The sequence below is a fragment of the Equus asinus genome, chromosome 16, assembly GCF_041296235.1.
Source record: "Equus asinus isolate D_3611 breed Donkey chromosome 16, EquAss-T2T_v2, whole genome shotgun sequence".
Lineage (NCBI taxonomy): Eukaryota > Metazoa > Chordata > Mammalia > Perissodactyla > Equidae > Equus > Equus asinus.
Window position 1 is genome coordinate 5,930,216 of NC_091805.1, and position 20,904 is coordinate 5,951,119.

A 20,904-nucleotide genomic window follows, 5' to 3' on the forward strand; every position below is an offset into this window, starting at 1 on the left:
AATACCTGGCACATATTCAATGCTCAAAAATGCTTGTTAAATAAGTGAACAGTCGACAGTAGCATTTAAACTGTCTTTTTTTAAGAAACAGGTTTAAAATTAATATCAATGTTGGCTGCAAATGAAAGCCAAGCATATTTTTGGTGTCAAAGATTTTGACAGACGAACCACGTGTATGTGTTCCATTTCTTGGAGAGACAGATCATTTTAAATGAAGCTGAGAAAAAAAAAAGTACTGACTAAGCAGATCACTTTCGGTAAACTGGGTTTTCCCAAATAGTGACATGAGAGCAAGTCATTTTGAACTGGACGGTTTTGAGTTCCTCTTCAAGAATCTGAAATGTAGGTCGGGGCTCTGCTGACATTTCCATCCGCCTCATAGCTGAAGATCTGTAGTGATCGTGGCCAGGCGGGCAGTGGGGAAAAAGACACGATGCAGGTGACGAGGGTGACAGCCTGGCTCTGAAGTGACATGATGCGCTTCCAACAGGTTGAAAGGTAAAGAGACATGATCATCCAAATACTTAACGTAAGTAGCTGATTCTCTGAACAGTGTAACTCCAGGTGCCGGCTGATGGCTGCCTTGTTTGGAACGTCACTGATGTGTTCCTTTTGAGCTCTCCACAGCTGGAAGGGCTTTTTCTAGGTGTAGCTGGCGATGGAACACGTGCCTTCATCTCATTTCATCTTTCTTCGTTTTCACTGCTTTTTCTCGGGACATTCTGAAATTTTGGGCTTTTCCCAAGTTTTACTCATCAAAGACTGTATTTCTGGAGCCTGATAGGCGCGTAAATCTGGTCAGGAGAAGAATTCATCATCAGGAGTTAGAGCAGAAAGAGGAGACTTCTGAGGAGAGAGACTGGCTTAGGAGGAATTGCATTTTATCGGGGATCAAAATGTCCTACTAAGGCCATTCACCGTGACTTTCCAGGGGTCTAAAGCTCTGTGGAATGCCTCCTCACTTACTACTGACTTCTTTTCTCCCTTTCTTTCCTTCCTTCCTTTCTTCTTTTCTTCCGAATCAAAGGTTCTCATCAAAGACAATAATAGCTGTTAGGAACAAATATAATGCTTTTTACTAATTTATTAAAATATTACAGTTTAAACAGTTTTCATTTTTTTTTTCCAGCGGGGAACCAGGAGCCTTGTCCTGCTTTCCGGCATGAACCAGGTCACACTCCAGTGGGACGTGATAATAGCCCTTTACATTTTCTTCAGTTGGTGTCATGGAGGTATAGTATTTTGAGTATCTATCCTGTCTTTTATTCAGCAAGTAAAATATTAAGTACTTTTTATTTTCAAGGCATCATGCTTGGATTTCTGAAGAATCAAAAATTATTAGATTGGGAAAAATTATCTGTAATGAAATTTAAAAGTCCAACCTCCCTCCTAATGCAGGATTCCCTTCTCAAACATCCCTAACAGACGGCCTCTAACTCACAGATGAACATTTCCACGAAGGACCTTACTACTTTGAGCTGGAATGTTCTCTCTTTGAGCTTTGGTGACTGTTAGATGATAATCCATCAGACGTTTGAATTTAACTCAATTCCACAAACCATTTGTTGATAACTGATAATTTACACAACCATCTGGCACTATGACTTTGAGAAATCCAGGAAGGGGGTCATCAGAAGTTCAGGAGGGGCACCCATCGGCATTTGGGTGTTCCTATTGGGGCCAAGAGCGTCCTGGGCAGGCGGCAGAGATTCCATTACTAGGAGACAAGCAAAACCAAGGCAGGGGTCTAGACCTTAAAGGAAGCTTTGCAGATCATGCAAGTTACTCAGAATAGTGACAAAAGCAAAACCGTTTTCTAGACAGTGGGGTGCAATTATATTACAGATGGAGAGGTAGCCCCATCCTCAGACTGGAGTCCCTCAAGCAGGGTGTTGGACCTGCCAGAGTCAGGCCAACAGCTATCCAAGAAGATTAAGGGGAAATAAGACACTAACTACTTTTTCCAAGTTTCTTGATATAGGCAAATGATAAGGAGGACTTCTGTCTATAGGGTCAAGTGACCAATATACAGCAGAGGGAAATAAGATGAGCCCGGGACGTGGTGTTAGAGGACTCTCTGATGTCCGTTAGATAGTATGCTATGTATTTTTGCTCAATCTGCTATGAGTATTTCTAATATCATCCAGACTACATTTTCCCAAGTTTTCTACTACAATGTTATGTTACTCCTTTTCAATAGCTTAGCTAAAATGAAAAATAACATATTTAACTTTCCTCTGACTAATTTCATAACGCATTAAAAAGAGAAATTAACTTATTTTTGTATGACTTATTCTTGTGTAATCCATGTTGACTCCTACGGATCACTGATTTTCCCTATACACTGAAAAATCACTGACTTACTAATACATTCCCAAATGTTGGGAAACTCAGGGGTACAGAGTTTCTGGGGTTCTTCTTTCTTTGATTTTTGAAAACCAGGACAACATTTGTCCAAATCTGGTCTTCTGACATTTTTGACATTTTCTATGTATTCTCAAACACTACTCACATTGGTTCCATGAGAGTATTCACAGGTTTTTTTAAGGTGCTGGAGATGTAGTTTGTCTAATCTTGAATGTTGAACTCATCGAAAGCAGTCAGATGCTTTCTTAAAACTTTATTTTCATGCCTTTGGCTTCAATTCCCCGTTGATAATGATGGAATTACTTTTGTCACTACTTCAACATTTAAATATTTATAGTTTATATGTAAATGTTCATTACGTAAATGGAAATATTGAGGTACATTTATATTATACAACAAGTTAATTCTTTAAGCTTTGTATTCCAAAGATAAGGGTCATTTAAAATCAACTACTGACCTTTAATTATCACTATTTTGATAACCTTTTAAGATATTTTAATACAAGCGTTTCCAGAAAAGGTCTATAATAAATTTGACAGAAACTTTAGTATGTTTTCCTTGATGTGAATTGAATTTAATTAATATTGCATTGCATTGTCATTGGGGTTTATGAAAATCACTTTATATAAATGGTTCTTTGTGATAAAACTAATACATTCACCATATAATTTTTTAAACTGGCCCTGGAGTCTGCAGTGCCAACTGTTATTTCTGATCTTGCCTTTGAAAAACGGTGTAGCCTCATAAAGCCTCAGTTCTCTAAAATGGGAGAGGGAATTCTGTTTGCTCTTTAGACAATTAGAGAAGCTTTAAGACCGACTCTAGCTGTGTGTCATGCTGTGAACAGAAGCATGGCCAAAACATACTATAATAAACTGATCCATTGAAAGACACACACAGTCCTAAACTCTTCTCCAATGGAAATCACTTAATTAATAGAAAAAGATACATTTTAAATGCAATGGTATATTCCTCTGAATCTCCTATTTTAATGTTTTACATGTAATTTATTATTTTATCTATTTGTTTCCAGGAATTACAAATATAAACTGTTCTGGACGCATCTGGGTAGAACCAGCCAAAATTTTTAAGATGGGTATGAATGTCTCCATATACTGCCAAGCAGCAATTAAGAATTGCCAACCAAGGAAAATTTACTTTTATAAAAACGGCATCAAAGAAAGATTTCAAATCACAAGAATGAATAAAACAACAGCTCGGCTGCAGTATAACAGCTTTCTGGAACCACACGCCTCTGTGTACTGCACCGCGGAGTGTCCGGGGTATTTTCAAGAGACATTGATATGCGGGGAAGACATTTCTTCCGGATGTAAGTGTCGCATTCAAAATGCAAATGAAAGCTAATCTAATGATTAACTGGTAATTACCAATCTTGTCTAAAAATAGAGGCAAATTGAAATAGTTCACTCCTTACAGTAGTTTAAGACAGGAATTGCAAACTCAGACGTCTTCAGGGGCCGGGGTGGTGAAAGGCACGCGTTAAGGAGGCTGGCGGGCGGTGTGCAGACGGGAAAGCGTGGAGGCGTCCACAGGGGCGGCTGCTGTCCAGCTGCAGCATTTATGAGGGCCCGGTGTTCCTAGATCTTTTGACTCTGCAAAAGAAAACAGAAATGTGAGTTTTTAATGTGAGCTCTACAAATTTTTAAATGTCACCAATGCACTCAAAAACAATTTTTCAACACTAGGCTGGCCAAACACAGCACATGTGAGGGGCAGCATCCTCAGGTTAAAAATGTGGCTCTTTTAATCTGCTTTTCACTTATGTTTTTTCTTTATTTGCTTTCCAAACTAATATCATTAACCTTGAAGCAGATTCCATTGAGAAATTTAAGGCTAAGATTTAGGGAGAAAAAACAGTTGCAAAACTAACTAGCTTTGTCTTCCTGCTATAGTCTTTACCAGCTGTGTGACCTTGGGAAAGTTGCTTAACCAATCTGAGCCTCAATTCCATGTCTGTAAAATGAGGCCAATTATCCCGGCTGTGGTAAGCACCAAATTTTAATAATTTATTTGAAAGCATATTGTAGACTTTAAAGTATAACACTAATGCGCCTAAACCTTGAAAAATCCCTCCTTTTCATAAAGCATGGGAAGATTCGGATACAATTCCCTGGTCCTAATCCTACTGCCCCAACTGTGAATGACTTTGTTTGCTATTATAGTCGTTAAGAAAAAATTTAATCAAGTTAATATTAAAAATATTTGCTAAATTCAATTTATGTTTAAAGTATTCTGGAGATGTTTAAGTTATTATAGTAATATGGGCTGACTTGTGTAATTATATACTCAATTCTTGGTTCTACTATTGCGAAGGATACATCACTAAGTTCAGCCATTGTGCGACTGAACTCTGGGCATCTGATCTTGTGTGATTTTCAAAAGACAGAAGAGCGAAGGTGAATTGGGGAAGGAAAGAAATAAGTTTTACAGTCACAGAATAAGGTTGGCACACATGCCTTAACCTAATGGTAATGTGCTAAACTTGTGCTAAATTGTGGGAATTGAAACCACAGGCAGACATCTTATCTGATGTATGAAGACCTTAGCTTGTCCGCATCCTCAGGAAACATGAAGGACCCTTAATGCTTAAATACTTTACCACTTATCCTTTGGGGTGGAGGTGGGGGTGTTGAGAGAACATACAATTTCTTCAGAGGGCACGCAAGCCACCTCCACGGCTATGGGAAAAGGCTGGTTTTTACTTGAAGCCAGAGAGAGAAAGGAGACAGAAGAAGTGTGGCCTCCTTGCCTGTGTTGCAGTTGGTGACCGAGTGCTCCCGAGGGCTCTCCCAGTGTCAGCTGAGGGCCTCGGCCCCCAAACACAGCCACCAGGCAATGCTTGGGGTCAGGGAACGCCTTTGCTCCCCCTCCGGCGCAATATCACAGAAGCACTTATATTTCGGGCTCATGGCAGCTTAGAAAGAGCATCACTCTTTCCATTTATTTACTCATGAGCTGTAACTTCTTACGTAGACCTCTGGTTATGAGGGTGAATTTGTAACTGCCAGGTAAGAATTGACTCAAACCCCTGGATTCAAGAACGCTGTGTTCTTGGCCTCTACATTCTTAGCAAACAAAACTTCCTGTTTAAGTAGGTCAGAAAAAGGTTTTTGAGGGTTTTTGTGGTCCTCTAGAAATCACACTGCTTTCACTGAGTCACAGGATAGTTGTCCTGTGAGCTTCACTATGTCAGCTTATCCTCACTGTTGTGGACAAAATGATTATGTGTATTTTTTTAGACTGGAGAGAAATCAGAAAAGGCAGAAGATGAATGAGTCATTGCTTTCTCTGAAAAGATATCAAAATATATTGAAAAGGTTGGCTACGTTAACGTGTTATTTGTGAAATACAAACATCACAATTTCCATTTTTAGCCACAATCTTAAACACTTCTTAAATTCTTACCTGTGATTAAATGCACATATTATGGAAAGTTTGTTCTATCAGACTCACACCAATCATAGGATAAAACACTATAAGATGTCTTTCTTCATTTAAAAATACCAAATTAAAATAAACCATACATGGAATAGTCATGTTTCCACTTAATCATTTATTTAAAAATTTAAATCTTTTACTTAAATTTTAGCCATCTTTGATTTCTACTTATTGTGATGAAAGCAAACTTATTATCCAATAAAAGTCTCTGAATGTTCGCCTTTAATGCGGCTGTTAAGCAACAATACTGGCATAATTAGGCTGGCCTGTGCTCTCCTTGGGCGAGGAACTGAAGAGCGATTTTCGCCAGAAGCATTGGGCCTCTCTTCATTCCAGTTCTTCTTCTTATTACCATTTTATTCATCAAGGCAATCAATTCATGGGATACACTTTACTGGCAGGTTACTATGCACCAAAAATGTGTTAAATGCTAGAAATTGAATGAAAGACTAACAGCCTCTGACTCAAGAAGCTCTCAGTAGAAAACGATCCTTGGCTACTCTTTGAATTGACAGGGCACCTGCCTGTGATTAATGAGAGCCCCAATAATAAAGGAGGGGTTGAACTGGTAGGAAAGAGCACAAACTTCAGCCTCATCCTTGTGTATTTCAGGGTCTCCCCTAGTAACTGGCTGTATCACAGGATTTTATCCTTGGACATAGAGTCCCCAGGCAATGAGATCTAACAATTTGGTCTTAGTTTCACAACCGTGGTCACACTCCCATCTTTACATCGCTTCACATTAACAAATATTGTCTTTATTTGCATATGTGTATAGAATCCATTTGATGTTTTGCACAGTTAATTAAACATCAGACATTTATAACCCTGAGCATTCACTTCCTATAGAATGCTGTGGGATAACATAGCCCAAAAGATAGACAGTTGTCTTTTATGAAGCTAAATCAATGTTACTCTCCATCTGAAACCAGAGGAAAAAATTACTTCAGCACAAATCACTGTAATCAATGAGGGACCACAACACAGTAAATATCTAAAATGACTTAAATTTATGTTTCCACACCTACCTCCATTAAAGCTCAAATAAAACTTAAAGGATTTCTTTACCCAACTTGGAGCTCCATTTCTCCCCATTGTAACTCAATGCCACAACTCATCCAAATGTTTTAAAATGCTTTAGTGTGTTCTTACTGTTTGAAAAGTTTTTTAATTGTAAAATCAAATTACATTCATTGTAGAAGTTTTTAAAAATTTAGACTAGCAAAAAAGAAATAGCGACCATCTCTATAATCCTGTAATCTCACCACTAACAGAATCCCTCTTTAATAATTTGAAATATGTCTTTCAAGTTTGTCTCGCTCTCTGTCTCCCTCTACCCCTCTGTCTGTCTGTCTGTCTGTCTGTCTCTCTCTCTCTCAAATGAGACCACTATATTATATTATTTTGCAACCTACTTTTTTCACTTTATCATGTGGTCATTACTTAATTAAACATATTTCTAGTGCTTTCCAAAGACCAGATGCTTAAGTTGTCCTCTATCACTTTATTTTTGAATGTATTTTAGGAGTGTATTATAGTTTATTTAACCTCATTTTTACGTATTAAGGTCATTTCCAATTTCTTCATTATTATGAGCAATACTTTCAGGCACAAACTTTAGTCAAATATTTTTGGATATCTATGAATATTTCATGAAGGATATATTCCTGGATGTAAAATTGCTGGGTTGCAAGATATTACTCCAGTTTTTAGAGATCAGATTGTGATACGTAAAGTGTTCTGCATAAAGGTTGCCCCAATTAGCACTCCCACCAGCAGTGTGTTAGAAGATTTCCCTGAGTCCTTTCCAACACTGCAGATTACCATTTTTCAAAATCCATGCCAATTTGATAAGTCTAAATGACGTCTATTATTGTTTCAATTTGCAATGAGGATAAATTTTTTCGTATAGTTATTTGTTTTACAAGTAATATTCTTGGTCAGTGATTTGCAGGTGAAGTGCAGGAATATATTTCTCTTTAGGGTAAATCTGTGGGTGTAGCTTCTGGTGCATAAATATCCGTGTTTTTACTCACTATGAGCCCCCGTTCTCCCATTTGTCTGGTCATTCTCTGAGTAGTCTAGTTTCTCAGACAGAATTGTGTATGTAAGGCACTCTGAGAGAACCACAACTGAAAAGCGAGCATATGATCAACTCTCAGTATTTCCATCCTTCATTTTTGGTCTTGGTAATTTATTATTGGATGATGTAAATGAAAATTCCTGGGGCTGTTCTGTCGTTATGGGGGTTTCATGGCTCCAGAGGCCCCAAGGGCTCCTATGATGTCATCAGAACCCTCTCGTCTTTTCCCACCTCTTGGGTGTTGTTTCCCCCTCTGTTGGCTTCACTCTTAAATAGACTGTTTCACTATGACAGCAAGATGGCCAGCCAGCAACTCACAGCCACACATTACTGAGAGACAGCAATTTCAAGCGAGAAGAAAGTGCCTCTTTTACATTGGCTCTAGGAAAAGTCCCTGGGAGAATTGTGATTGGCTCATCTTGAGTCATATGTTCACTTCCAAGGGAAATACTCAATAAATCAGCCTGGGTCAAGGCACACTCTGCGTGGAGCCCAGTGATTGACAGCTCTTGGGCGGAGGTAGAGTGGGTGGGGATGAGGTTGGGTGTAAGGGGAGATAGATGTCAGTTCTCAAAAAAGAAAGATGCTAGCAGAGAAAAACTAACAATGCTGTCCGTAATATGGCCACTCAGAGAAAGCTGAGGAGGGGTGAGGGAAGGGAGAAAGAGAGAACCTTGAAATAGAATTCCGTGAATACCAAAATTTTTTTAATCTTTTTTTTATTGTGGTAAAATATACACAACATAAAATGTACCATTTTAACCATTCTTAAGTGTACAGTACTGTGGCGTTAAGAACATTCACATTGTTGTGCCATCACCACCAACATCCATCTCTAGAACTCTTTTCATCTGCAAAACTAAAACTCCGTATTCATTAAACGATCACTCCCCATTCCTCCCTCTCCCCAGCCCCTGGCAACAACCATTCGACATACTTTTTGTCTTTGTGAGTTTGACTATTCTAGATACCCCATATAAGTGGAATCATACAGTATTTGTCCTTCTGTGTCTGGCTTATTTTACTTATCCTGATGTCTTCAAGGTTCGTCCGTGTCTTAGCATGTGTCAGAATTCCCTTCCTCTGTAAGGCTGAATAATACTCCATTGTATGTACGAGCACTGAACTTTTAAAGTGAGTGATGGAATAGGCGCCAGAGGAGAGGACAGTCTGCTGGAGGAGTAGAAAAGCACTTTGGAGAACTCTTTCACGGGAGTCAAAAAGACAGAGGTTTTAAGAACCTAGTGACCAAAATACCAAATGCTGCACCGATTAAGCTCAATGACGATAGCAAAGAGACCCTGGGATCTGTCGATGAGAAAGTCAGTAATGACCTTAGTGACAGTGTTTGGTGGAATTGTAGGCTGAATTGTGATTGTTTGGGATTCAAGAGTAAATGGGAGAGGTGAATGGATAAAGAAGATGTGGTGTATATATACAATGGAATACTACTCAGCCATAAAAAAGACAAAATCATCCCATTTGCAACAACATGGATGGACCTTGAGGGTATGCAGTTAAGTGAAATAAGCCAGACAGAGAAAGACAAACACCACAAGATTTCATTCATAAGTGGAAGATAAACAAACACGTGGATAAAAAGAACAGATTAGTGGTTACCAGAGGGGGAGGGGGTTGCGGGGTGGGTGAAAGGGATAAAGGGGCACATAAGTATGGTGACGGATAAAAATTAGACTACTGGTGGTGAGCACAATGATGTCTATATAGAAACTGATAAATAATAATGTATACCTGAAATTACACAGTGTTATAAGCCATTATGATCTCAATAAAATAATTGAAACAGAGGAAAAAAAGAGTAAATGGGAGATAAAGAAAAACACCAGTATAATGGGCTCTTTTAAAAAGTTTAGCTGTGAAGGAAAGGAGGAAGATACAGTGGTAGCTGATGGGAGAGAATTTGGGGAGGAATTGGTTTTTTGAAAGAGATGAACTTGATCATGTTAACATCCCCAAAGGAGTGGAGAATGTAGTAAAAAGTGCAAAGGAGAAGGGTATGTGTGATGGCAAAGTGGGTTGCAAAGTGAGCCGGTAAGGATGGCACCGGGGAGGTGCGGAGAGCAGGTTGACCCAAATGAAACGGAAAGTTTATCAGCTCTCTACTTTATAAAGACCTTTTGTTTCTATGGTGGCTCCTAAGTGATCCATTTTGTTGCAGATCCACCAGATGTCCCTGACAAGGTAACCTGTGTGATTTATGAATATTCAGGCAACATGACTTGTACCTGGAATGCCGGGAAGCCCACCTACATAGACACAAATTATGTGGTGCATGTGAAGAGGTAGGTTCCCTCCTCCACAGCTTATCACGAGCACTTCCCCTGCAGCCCCGCCAGTGTCCTGCCTCCAGCAGGATCCAAGAAGCCAGCCCCAAACAGGAAATGTACCCTGACCAGCCCCAACTCCCTAACTGTGATTGGAAAACTTCCACAGCCCTTCTCAGGCTGTTGATATTTTCACTCTGTGGGGCAGTGGGTTCTCTAATCCTTCTGCCCTTTTTATTCATCAGTAGGTGACGGGTGGCAGGGCCTAAGGGTGACACAACACAGCGCAGTTTTAAAGAACCTTTGCTTAAATCCCAGCTCTATATCCTTCTAAGGTTTAGGCAACTTAATCTCTCCAAATTGCCATTTCTTTATCTTTAAAATGAGTCTAAAAATAGAACTTAGTGCACAGGATTGTTCTAATTATTTAAGCAGAATTTGGCCGCTAAAGGACCACAGCCCACAGTTAGCACTAAATTCATGGAAGCTATGACTTATTAATAATGACCTCCAAATCTTAAATTCGGTGTCTGTACGGGCTGACCATCTCTCCTGGTTTGCCTGAGACTAAGAGAGTTCCCGGGACACAGGATTTTCAGTTTTAAAACTGAAAGTAATAATTAAATGAAAGTAATAATTTTCTACTTGGAGTCAAGAAGGGCTTTGTGGAAATGCTCTTTTGTTGTGTTCTAACCATAGCCAGACTTCACGAGCCAAGACAATCACGCAGCCAAAATCTAAGTTTTGCACTTAAAGAGAAATGGTTGATTATAAAAATTGTGTTACTTCATAGTAAATTAAATTGGGGGAAAAAAGCATGTTTAGATCTTCTATTTAGAAACTGCAAAATAGGAAAAGGTTCATATGAAAAATCCCTTTTCCCTCCTCAATGTCCATAGTTCAAATCCTTCTTCGTTATGTTTAAACTATATCCATGTGCATCAGTCTGCTTTCAACTCCTCCGACAGTGTTAAAAACGGAAATAAAACCATTAAATTCAAAAAAACAAAGTTGTGGGCAAACTGGGATAAGTTGGTGACCTTATCCATGTGCCTTGTTTTGTTATTTTATCTTTTTTTAAACAGAATGCCTTCAATAGTGTATCTGAAGTACACTTTTTCTGTTAGTAATTCTCAAAAATTTCATAAACTCCTTATTTTTAAAAAAGCATTTATGGGACCCTACCGTCTGGCAAGCACTGGACCCAAAGATTTCTATGTGCTACATCATTTTATTTCCTATACAACCGTGTGAGGTACATACAATTGTTTTCCGATTTTTGCAGACACAGTGATCGAGGCTTAGCGATGGTAGGTTGGCGTAGGGCCAAGCTGCTACAGAGGGAAAGACGTGGGATTTGTGCCCAGGCTAGACAGGCTGCCTTCTTCCTAATTTAGCTCTTTTCTGCTGAAGCGGTGGGGAACCAGATCACAGGGCGTAGCTAAGAGATGCCGTCCAGGTGTCATCGTTATGGAAGAGGATAACCTTGCAATCTCACTCTCTCTCTCTCTGCCTGTTAGATACTCAGAATAATTGTGATTAAGTGAACCATAAAAAGTAACACCTCTTCATTCAAGAAATTCTGTGTAAAAACCAGACAGATACTATGAATACATTGCTATGTCTAGAGTTACTGGCTGCCTGGCGTGGGCAAGAAGCTCACATCTTTCATTCTAAGGAGAGGGTAGACGGAGGCGCTGTCAGGCATCACTGAGAGATGGAAATGCTGAGATCAGGGAAAGGTCGTGTTGACAGATGATATACAACATGCTGGGCGCTGCGCTCCATACCTCGTGTCCATTACATCTTCAGTCCTCAGCTCAACCACACGAGGTGACTATTTTTGTTGTTCCCATTTTATAGGTGGCTTGAGGAGCCCCTATTACCTCTCCACGGTCACTTGGCTAAGGAGTAAGGGAGACAGGATTCTAACGTGGGTCCGAGACGTAACCTCTACCCCTCACTTCTGTCCCCTAGAGAGGAAAAGAGGCCGTGAGGACAAGAAACTACAGTCTCATTGCTAAGTGAACTTGAGGAATGTGAAAATGAGGGCAGTAAGGGAGCAAACCCCACAGTTCAAGCTCGCAGAAAAACTAGGTAGTGCCTAATTGACAGAGAAAGCCTGGTGCCTGTCTCCTAGAACCTTTTACTGTCTCGTGGACCCACTGATCTTGGTTGTTGGCTAATTCTTTTAAAAAAAAAAATACAGTAGCTTTATTGAGTAGAATTTACATACCATACAATTCACCTTATTTAAAACATACCATGCAATGATTTTAGTACATTCACAGAGTTGTGTGACCGCCACCACAATAAATTTTAGAACACTTTCATTATGCCAAAACGAAACCCATATCTGTTAACAGTCGTTCTCTATTTCCCCTCAACTCTCCCAGCCCTGCATCCGCTGTGGGTCTGCCCACTCTGAACACTTCATATAAAAGGAGTTATGCAATACCTGGTCCTTTGTGACTGGCTTCTTTTGCATAATATTTTCAAGGTTAGCTACGGTATAGTATGTCTCAGTACTGCATTCCTTTTTTATGGCTGAATAATGTTCCGTAGTACAGATATATCACATTTTATTCATTCATAAGTTGATGGACATTTGGGTTGTTTACACTTTTTGGCTATTATGAATAATGTTTCTATTAACATTCATGTACAAGTTTTTGTGCAGACATATGTCTTCATTTCTCTTGGTCAGATATTTAGGAACAGACTTGCTGTTTAACCTTTTGAGGAGCTGCCATAGTGTTTTCTAAAGCAGCCTCACCATTTTATATTCCTACCAGGAGTGTATAAGTGTTCCAATTTCTCCACACCCTTGCCAACACTTCTTATTATCATGTTGGTTGTTGCCATCCTAGCGGGTGTTGGTTAATTCTTTCAAGCCCCACTAACCTGCTTTCTCTGGTTCCTGACAAAATTGCATTGTAAATTTGGAACAGACATACCACAACTTGAGAAAATGTATTTGTTAGACAGAAACTTGCCAACCAAGTATTATTTAGTATCGTAAAAATATTGTTTAGTATCATAAAAATATTTTCCAAATATTTTATAAAATTAGTAATTATAGATTTCTTTTAAAATCCATTAATGCATTCAATTATATATATTTACATTATTTAGACATGGCCCTTGAGGGACGTATCTATTTTACAAAGCAGGCAATATTTGTATTAATTATGAGTACTGAGATTGTTTTCAGTACTCAAAATTCACTCTAAAAGCATTAAGAATGGATTTACTAAAGATTACACTGTCAGAGATATCCACTGGAAAGAGCAGAGGCTTTAGCGTTTTACACTGATTTCCAGTTCTGAGAATTATTCAGTCAGGTAGCTGTCTTTTATGATGCAAATATCAGAAAACTCGAGTGCAGTGACTCCATCAGATGAGGCTTTACTTACATCAAGCCAACATGGTAGGTAGTCAGAGCTGGCAGGATAATTCCAGGATACTGCACGGTCCAGGCTCTTTCCACCTTTCCCCACTGCACTCTCTAGTGTGTTGGCTTTAATTCTCAGATGCTGCCCCTCTACGCTTCTCATCCAAGTTCCAGGCAGGAAAAGCGGTGAAGGGTAAAGGACATCCTCCCATGGACTTCTATGTGCATCTTATTGGCCAGAACTGAGTCACACGTCTACTCTATGTGGATGGGAACCCGGGAGAAGGGCTTGTAGATGGATTTTAGTACCATCTTCTAACAGTATCTGCCATAGTTGCTAGCTGTGTGATCTTAGAAAAGTTATTTAGCTTTGCTGAGCCTCAGTCTCCTGTGAAATGAGGATAATTAATACCATACTGAGTTGTTATAAAACTTATAAGAAAGCAAATTATAGGAAATGGCGCGCAAATAGGAAATGCTTAGAAACAACAACCAAAAAGGTGACATTAGAATATTATGGTGACACCCAAGGCTGACTCCCTAGGCTTGTTTGGTTCATTCTGACATCAAAACTCAACTGATTTGGGAAAGAAGATTAATGTAAAGCCACAAATAACTGATCGTTTACAGGATATTATAAACAATCATGTTGTTTACATTATTTTCAAGTGACTAATTTTGGACAGATGACTTTCTAGAAAGAGATGTTAAATGTGCTCTAAGTAAGACTAATTTTCTAGCTGTTGTGTATATGTCAATAGTAAATTCACTCATTCATTCAAAGTAGAGTGTAGACTCAACATGGGCCAGAATTTTTGCTTGTTTCGTTCACAGCTATATCTCTTGAGGCTAGAACGGGGCCTGACACAGTGTAAGAGCTCAATCAATATTCATTGAGTGATTATTCTAAGTGATAAGTAGAAATAGACATTTTCTGCATTCTCCCATTATAGTTTCTTTAAATAATAATTACACAAAGTTGTACATATTTTAAAAATCAGGTTTTTTTCACAATCTTTCCTGAAATCCAACAGTAAATTATAGCCAAACTTAAACAAATCTACCCACATTTTGAATGGATAGAGTCCAGATTAATGAAATTTTATCATATTTTAAAGAGGACATAAGGATGTGAAGGATTAGCACAAAAATGAATGTTTTTCTCTAGCAAATTCTAAGAATGACCTCCTGTAGGCACAAATTGGAAACAGAAATGAACATCCGTTCCTCTTACAATTAATTAAAACTGCGCCCATGAGTTGAAAAAAATTAGAGATGAGAAAGTCAATTTTTCGAACTGTCGAAAAACTCTCCCTCCAGGAAAAAGTTGACTTATAATGAATTTTGTGGTTGAGGTAGTAAGCATCAGGTTTAAAAAGGCTCTTTTAGATCCTGGGTTTTTAGGGTATTTTCCACTCGGGCAGATAGGTAGAGCTCAGCATCTGCAAGGTTTCACTTCCAACTTCTGTGGTTCCATTTTCCCGTAAAATCACAAATATAAGAGGTGTTTTGCTCAGGCCACCCACTTGTTCCACTGGTGGTAGAAAGGTGCCATTCCCTCCATGGCAGCTTCTGGGCCATTGGGCCTCCTTGGGTGTTGGCTTGAAGTTGTAAAGTAGAGGAATTGTGTCTATCGCTTCAAGAATTTTCTCTCTCCCCAGTAGCTTTGGGATGACGCCATTAGCAGAGCTGTATGGCCATTCACACACCTCCTGTACCCCTCTGTATTTGCTATGTATCACTGTGTGGTGATAGAAAAAATAAACCTCTGCTAATAAGCATCTACCTACTGTTGTCCTATTGCCTTCAATAGCTTCATGTAAATACGTTCTTTCTTTATCTTGAAAGCTCTTGTAATGTCTGGTGCAGTGCCTTCTACTCAATAAATACTTTTTAAATGAAAATGAATGCCTGATGGCCCTTCATTCTATTCCATTCAAGTCAACTTAGCAAATATTTATTAACATCTCATGTCTTCTTGGCACTGTGTTAAACTCTAGAGGTTCTTTTTTTTTTAGACAGGCACCATCTCTGTACACGACAAGCTCATAAGCTTTTTAGAATAACACCAATGGTGGAATTTTCAGGCACCGTGAAAGAACAATAGGGCAATTATTTTTAGATGAGCTGCCATTTCAGACCCCCTAAAATCAATTGCCTGCTCTGCCAGTTCATCAGCCCTGCTTGTTTTTGCCACATCTTCTCCATATGCGTATTCCTGTTAACCAGAAAGAGTTCTTAGATATTATTCCAAATATTAAGACTCTGATGTTTCAGGAATTCTATTAGGGCTCAATAAGCAGTTCATATTTTTCAATTCATTTCCTCACTGATTCTGTACCTCTCCTCAGAGAGCTAATTACGGCTGGGGACAAACACGAGCTTTACTGACTGATATTACCTTATACGCATGACCATGGAGCTCACCTGGGCCCAGAGAGCCACCCAGTGGTCCCCCTACATTTTACTGGCCAAGTCACTCCCGACTGAGCCAGATAATTCATTATTTCTTCTCTCATTTCTGGCCTCCAACATATTTTCTCCCTCCTTATTCTCTTTTGGTGACCTGCTTCCTCTTTCACTGAGAAAACAGGAGCAGTGAGAAAGGCCACAATCTACTGACATCTGCACCCACACACTTGATCTTCCCTTCGACTACTGTGGATGGACCATCATTGTCCTCAGGCCAACTCTCCACTGTGTACTCGCTCTTACCCCACCTGCCTCCTGGAGGACGTTGCTCCAACAATTTTCCTCTTCATCTTCTGCAGCATCACTTTTTCTATTGTTACTAGATTGTTCCCGTCAGCTTCCAAACACGTTGTAGCATCTGCCCTCTTGAAAAATACAACTCTCCCTTGGTCTCTCTCCTCTGTCACCCTATTTCTCTGCTCCTCTTTACAGCAAAACTCCTCAAAAGAGTTGTCTGTGCTTTCTGCCTCTCCTTCCTCTCTTATGTCTTTTTAATCTACTTGAGTCAAGTCTTTGCCCTTCACTGAAAGAGGTCTTATCAGTGTCACTAATGACTTCCCCACTGCCAAATCCATGGGTTTATTCTCAGTCCTGATCTTCCTTAGCAGGAGTATTTACTACGAGGAGCATCTAATTTAGCTTTTTCTTCCTTCTTTTGGCTTCCAGGACACCACTCCCTTTTGGTGTTCCTATGTCCTTCCTAGATGCTTTTCCCCAGTCTCTTTGGCTGATTCCTCTTCATTTCCAGGAAAGTAATAGCCTCTGAGCTCTATCCCAGGATCTCTTGTTAGCTCTATCCACACTCGTTACCTAAAAGATCTCATCCAAATGTACGGTGTAAAACTCCCTAATTTAACCATCTCCAGTCCAGACATCTCCCTGAGCTGCAGCCACCAGGTATCTAACATCCTACTCAACATTTCCTCTTAGACGTCCAGAAATATCTCAAAGGTAACATTTTCAAAGCCAAACACCCAGTTTCTTCTCCCCAGACTTGCATTCCCCTTTCAGTAAACGGCAACCCCATCCTTCACATTGTTCAGGTCAAAATCATTGGAGCCCTCCTGGATTCCTCTCTATCATGCCCCTCAACAATTGATCAGCAAAACTTACTGGATCTATCTTTAAAAATTTGACCTCTTCTTACTACCTACAATGAGACCCTGGTCTAAGCCCCTCATCTCTCATCTTGGTTAATGCAAAGACTTCCTAACTGTTGCCCTAGCTTCCACCTTTGCCCTTCTACAGACCGTTATTCATAAGTAGCCAGAGTAAACCTTTTCACACACACCTCAGGTCGTGTCATGTCACTCCTCCGCTCAAAACCTCCTGTTTCATGCAGAGATCAAAGCCAGAGACTTTCAGTGGCCCTATGTGACCTTACAGTGCCTGCTTATCTCTCCCTCCTCCAAACCTCTCTGATCTCATTTCTAACACCTTTCCATCTCCCTCATTCAACTGAAGCTTCCTTGACCTCCTTGCTGATCTTTCAACAGTCCAACTAAAGTCCTACCTTGGGGCCTTTGCATATCACCCAGAATGCCCTTCCTCCAGAGGACCACAAGACTTGATCCTCTATTGTTCTAGTGTCACCTTCTCAGATGGGCCTTCCCCATCTCCCTAAAAAAACCCCAATCCCTACTCCTAGCACTTCCTAGCTCCTTTTTTTGCTTTATTTTTCTTCTGAACATTTATCACCACAGGATGCATTATATATTTACTTCTTTCCACCAGAATCTGTGCTCCAGGAAGATTGGGATTTTACAAACTGTTTTGGTCATTGGTGTAGCACCAGGGACTAAAGTAGTGCTTGGAACACAGTGGGCATTACATAAATAACTTTGTGAATGAGTGATTAAAGCAACGGAAGACACCATTCATGTTTTCACCACAGATTAACAGTGTTTACTGAGGATCTATTAACTACAACTAGGGCTGGGTGCACAGGAAACTTCAGAGAAATATACATCATGCTGATTTCCTTCAACAAATAATTTAGGCATTATTAGCACACATACAAAAGAAATAGAAATAATTCAAAAACTTTGTAATGTACAGTTTTATGTGAAAATAGTTCTAAAGTATAGTCAGGCATTATTACGGGATTCTTCATCTAAATTAGCTGCTTTGTGGTCTAGGTGCTAATATGAAGGTAGACCTTAAAAGCAGAATTAAGTTACCTAGTGACTATGGTTAATGTCGCTTTGAGAATACGTTTCCATTTTGACTTGCGGTCTCAATACGTGTGGTAAAAGAATTAGCCACAAACCAGTTAAGAACATGTAAGTGGTTTTCTCTAACTGGAAAATACTCAAAGATGCCCTACTTACGACTTATACATAGTTACCATTTTCTTATTTTCACATTTGAATTCTTATTTGGCACGAGGTTAGCACAATTTATGACAAATTCTCTGTTAATGTGTTTATGTTCCACCTTATTTCAGAAAGAATATGAGGCGAAATTGTAAACACCTGAATTTAATGGCAGACTCTGACTTCAGATACAAGCAAAGAAATTTCACTTGTTGAGATATAACAATTTTTTAAGGTTTCATTTGTATTCTTTAGAATGTTTAAAAGTCGCACGTCATGAATGATGTGGGGTCGGTGAGTCAAGGAGTCGAAAGAAAGATTTCTTGGACTCTCAAGGTCTGGCAGTAGTGCTCTTTTATTCAGAGAATGGTATGGAATAGCATGGGGACAGGACCCATGGGCAGTGAAGAGCTGCTGCAATGTGTTGAGGGTTAGGGCTAAATTTATAAGGCATGGGTGTGTGACTTATTTTTACTAGACAAAGAAAAGATGATGTAGAAAGTCATTAAATGCTTTCAGTGCAGATGGGGTCTGGTTATTGTATGGTCATATAACTTTAGATGTGAATCTGGTCATATAGATTGGCATGTAGGCCAGGATGCCCTGGGCTTCTCTCCCTGGGGCAGCCCTAATCCACACCATAAAATTCATCGGGTCATATAGATCGGCATGTAGGCCAGGTCACCTTGGGCTTCTCTACCTGGGGCAGCCTTGATCCACATCAATTAATACCTTTTAATTCATAATAATAATTGTTTGTTTAATAAGCCTTTTATTATGGGTTAGTCCACCTGTTCCCTGCTTCCTTACCTCATTTCCTATGACAACAACAACAATGTTGTATTTCTGTCCTAAAGATGAGTAAACTGAAGTATGTAGAGGGTAAGTAACTAGCTCCAAGTCCCACCACTGATCGAGGGGCAGAGCTGTGATTTGAAACTAGCGCTGCTTCTAAAACCCAAGCCCTGTGCTGTTCGTCACCATGATCTGTCCTTCTTGTCCTCTCCTGGTGTCCGTAGAGTGCTCCCTGCTCGTGACAGAGGAAAGAGGCAGCACCAGAAAATATGTACTGAGAGCTAAAAACCTGAGCTGAGTGGAGCAGCTGCTGCACCTGCACGCTCTGAACCCTGCCCCCCAGCCGCCCCCCGTGCCAGCCTCAGAGAGACCCCTTGATTGCCTGCTGAGGTTATCAGGCTCTGGTAGCGGCAATGTTTAAAATATAGATAGGTAATTTCTGTAGTATTTTGATTCACATACGCATTTATCGCTTGGTAGTGTAAGGCTGGTTCGTCCTTTCCTCCCTGGAGTTCTGTCTCAGCAAGCTTTCACTCTGGATTCCAACAGATCTGAGTGGCTGGCAAGTTGTCATCCTTGCCGGGATATTGTGGGGCTGGAGAAATTTGGGAGTTGCTGAATAGATACACAGTAGTTAACAGGACCTGAAGTGGAGCTCTCGGGATTTCATGAAATGCCAGTGATTTTTAAACTCTTTCTTCCCCACAAAACCTATCAAATCAGTCCTCTGGGACAGAGAGCAGTTGATGGTTCTAGATACAGACATCAGGCCAGCGCTTGCCTCAGCAGCACAAATACTGTAATTGGATCAGTGCAGAGAAGAAGACATGACCCCTGATCAAGGATGACATGCAAATGCGTGAAGCATTTCTATTCTCTAAAGACAAGAATGTAGGGTACTTGTCTTTTCCCCATTGTTCAAATTCCAAGCTTATTTTCCTTCTAAGTTAGCATGTGTATGTCAGGTTAGGTTTCACAATGCAGTACAATAATATACCGAATAGATAAAATAGAGACAGAGCCTAGACCACGGCCACAACTACCAAAACACAGAAGAAAGATAAAATAAGAAAATAATATTTTAAAAAATCCTTCACTTTCTTTTGTTGGCTTTTAAGGATGGTGGAGAGAAATTTGTTAAAAACGGCATACTGAGGCTATCAGAAAGGCAGTACGCTGTTGACCTCAATGGAGAAACTGGCATAAAGTGCTGATTTACATGGAAAGAGAACTGGGCTGTAAATATGCTATAGTTCTGGTCTCAGGCAGATGTCCAAATGCGGCTCCCAGGGAGAGCGTAGATACGGGGTGGTCGTCCGTGTGGAATAGCGATTGAAGCTAGGAAGGTGAATGAGCCAAGGGGAAGAGCAGAGGAAAAAGGCAGGTGCCGAGGGCTGCCCTCAATGTGGTGGAGTTAGAGGAGCTGGGGGGAGAAGGCAGGTGGAGGGTCGGAGGAGAGATGTCACCAAGCAGATGTGAGAAAGAGATGAAGGAGCTCTCGCCCAGAACACAGGCTCTGGGCAGCCAAGGGGAGTAAGAATTTTAAGTAATCAAGAGAGGCAGATGCTAAAAGGAGGAGTCAGAGGACTTTGCACTGGAAAAGATGCCATTTTAGAAGAGCCGTTTCACAGGAAAAGTCAAGGCAGAAATCACAAGAGGCTTAAAGAACAAATGGAACTGTAACAATGTAATTACCAAGGATGCAGAAATTCTGACTGAGAAGCCGAAGAAGAG

At 40.0% G+C, this 20,904-nt stretch overlaps 1 protein-coding gene and 1 non-coding gene across 4 annotated transcripts in view; both read left to right on the top strand.

The window, feature by feature from the left end:
• The first annotated feature begins 357 nt into the window (after positions 1-357).
• Positions 358-20,904, top strand: part of IL23R (interleukin 23 receptor) — a 57,935-nt gene continuing 37,388 nt past the window's right edge. The window contains exons 1-4 of one of the 3 annotated variants that reach the window (XM_070486563.1): positions 358-529; positions 1,130-1,232; positions 3,401-3,697; positions 10,089-10,212. In XM_070486563.1, coding sequence (XP_070342664.1) covers positions 509-529; positions 1,130-1,232; positions 3,401-3,697; positions 10,089-10,212 — 545 coding nt within the window. In that variant the 5' untranslated portion in view covers positions 358-508. Of the gene's footprint in view, positions 530-1,129; positions 1,233-3,400; positions 3,698-4,280; positions 4,373-10,088; positions 10,213-20,904 lie in introns of those variants that run through there. The other 2 variants (XM_044749523.2, XM_070486565.1) reach the window with 2 other exon arrangements.
• Positions 19,944-20,049, top strand: LOC123277768 (U6 spliceosomal RNA). The gene has a single exon (XR_006514984.1). It is a non-coding gene; the product is annotated as a U6 spliceosomal RNA (small nuclear RNA).